Consider the following 989-nt stretch of genomic DNA (forward strand, 5'->3'; position numbering starts at 1 on the left):
CAGACAGGTGCAGATAGGTGCAGACAGGTGCAGACAGGTGCAGACAGGGGCAGACAGGCGCAGACAGGTGCAGACAGGTCCTGCTTCAGGTCTGCTTCATGCTGGGGGGTCATTAGGTTAAGTACTGCGGGCGTTTGCTTTCACTGTGCCTTTGATCTCATTAAATTAAAACTTAACCAGCTTTGTCTGGACCCCCGCTGTTTCAGATGAAGAATGTGAGGGTGGCTGTGGTGGGGGCCGGGGTGGTGGGGGTCTCCACGGCGGTCTGCGTGGCAGAGACGCTCCCGTCCTGCGCCGTCACCCTGATAGCGGAGGCCTTCAGCCCGGACACCACCAGCGACGGCGCTGCAGGGATCCTCTTCGCTGCAGAGTTTCCAGGTGAGGCGCCGGAGCCGCGGCGGCGTCTGTGCAGCGAGCTCTGACCTCTGACCTCAGTGTCCTCCTCAGATGTTCCCATAGCAACACAGAGACGCTGGTTCAAGAGCAGCTTCCAGCACCTGCTGGCCATCGCTCAGTCGGAGCACGCGCCTGAGGCCGGGGTCACTATGAGCTCCGGGTGAGGGTCCACACAGAGGAGGAGCAGGAGGGGGAGTAGGAGGAGGAGGAAATGGAGACTCCTCTCTGGGGAGACGCTCCTCATCTTCAACATTTCTACAGAATCTTTTCTCGTTTTCTTCTGATCTGATTTTCAGTCGATTCTGTCTTTAATCGTTTCTTTTCCTAGAGGAACGTCGAGTTTCTGGGATGTTGAACTTCTTAAATCAGCTTCTGGTTTTCTGCAGGTGGCAGATCTTCAAGGAGGTTCCAGAGAACCAGAAGCCGTTCTGGTGGGATCTGGTGATCGGGTTCAGAACCATGACCCACGAGGAGCTGCGGCGCTTCCCGGACCACAAGTTCGGTCAGGCCTTCACCACGCTGAAGTGTGAATGTCGCTCCTACCTGCCGTGGCTGCAGAGGAGGTTTGTCTTTACCCACCTCCTCCTTACCCC

At 57.1% G+C, this 989-nt stretch overlaps 1 protein-coding gene across 2 annotated transcripts in view; it reads left to right on the forward strand.

The window, feature by feature from the left end:
* ddo (D-aspartate oxidase) overlaps positions 1-989 on the forward strand; it is a 5,524-nt gene that overhangs the window by 3,343 nt on the left and 1,192 nt on the right. For both annotated transcript variants that reach the window (XM_036209866.1, XM_024289164.2), the window contains 3 exons: positions 207-378; positions 448-556; positions 783-959. In XM_036209866.1, coding sequence (XP_036065759.1) covers positions 207-378; positions 448-556; positions 783-959 — 458 coding nt within the window. The remainder of the gene's footprint in view (positions 1-206; positions 379-447; positions 557-782; positions 960-989) is intronic.

This window comes from Oryzias melastigma, linkage group LG22, assembly GCF_002922805.2.
Source record: "Oryzias melastigma strain HK-1 linkage group LG22, ASM292280v2, whole genome shotgun sequence".
Lineage (NCBI taxonomy): Eukaryota > Metazoa > Chordata > Actinopteri > Beloniformes > Adrianichthyidae > Oryzias > Oryzias melastigma.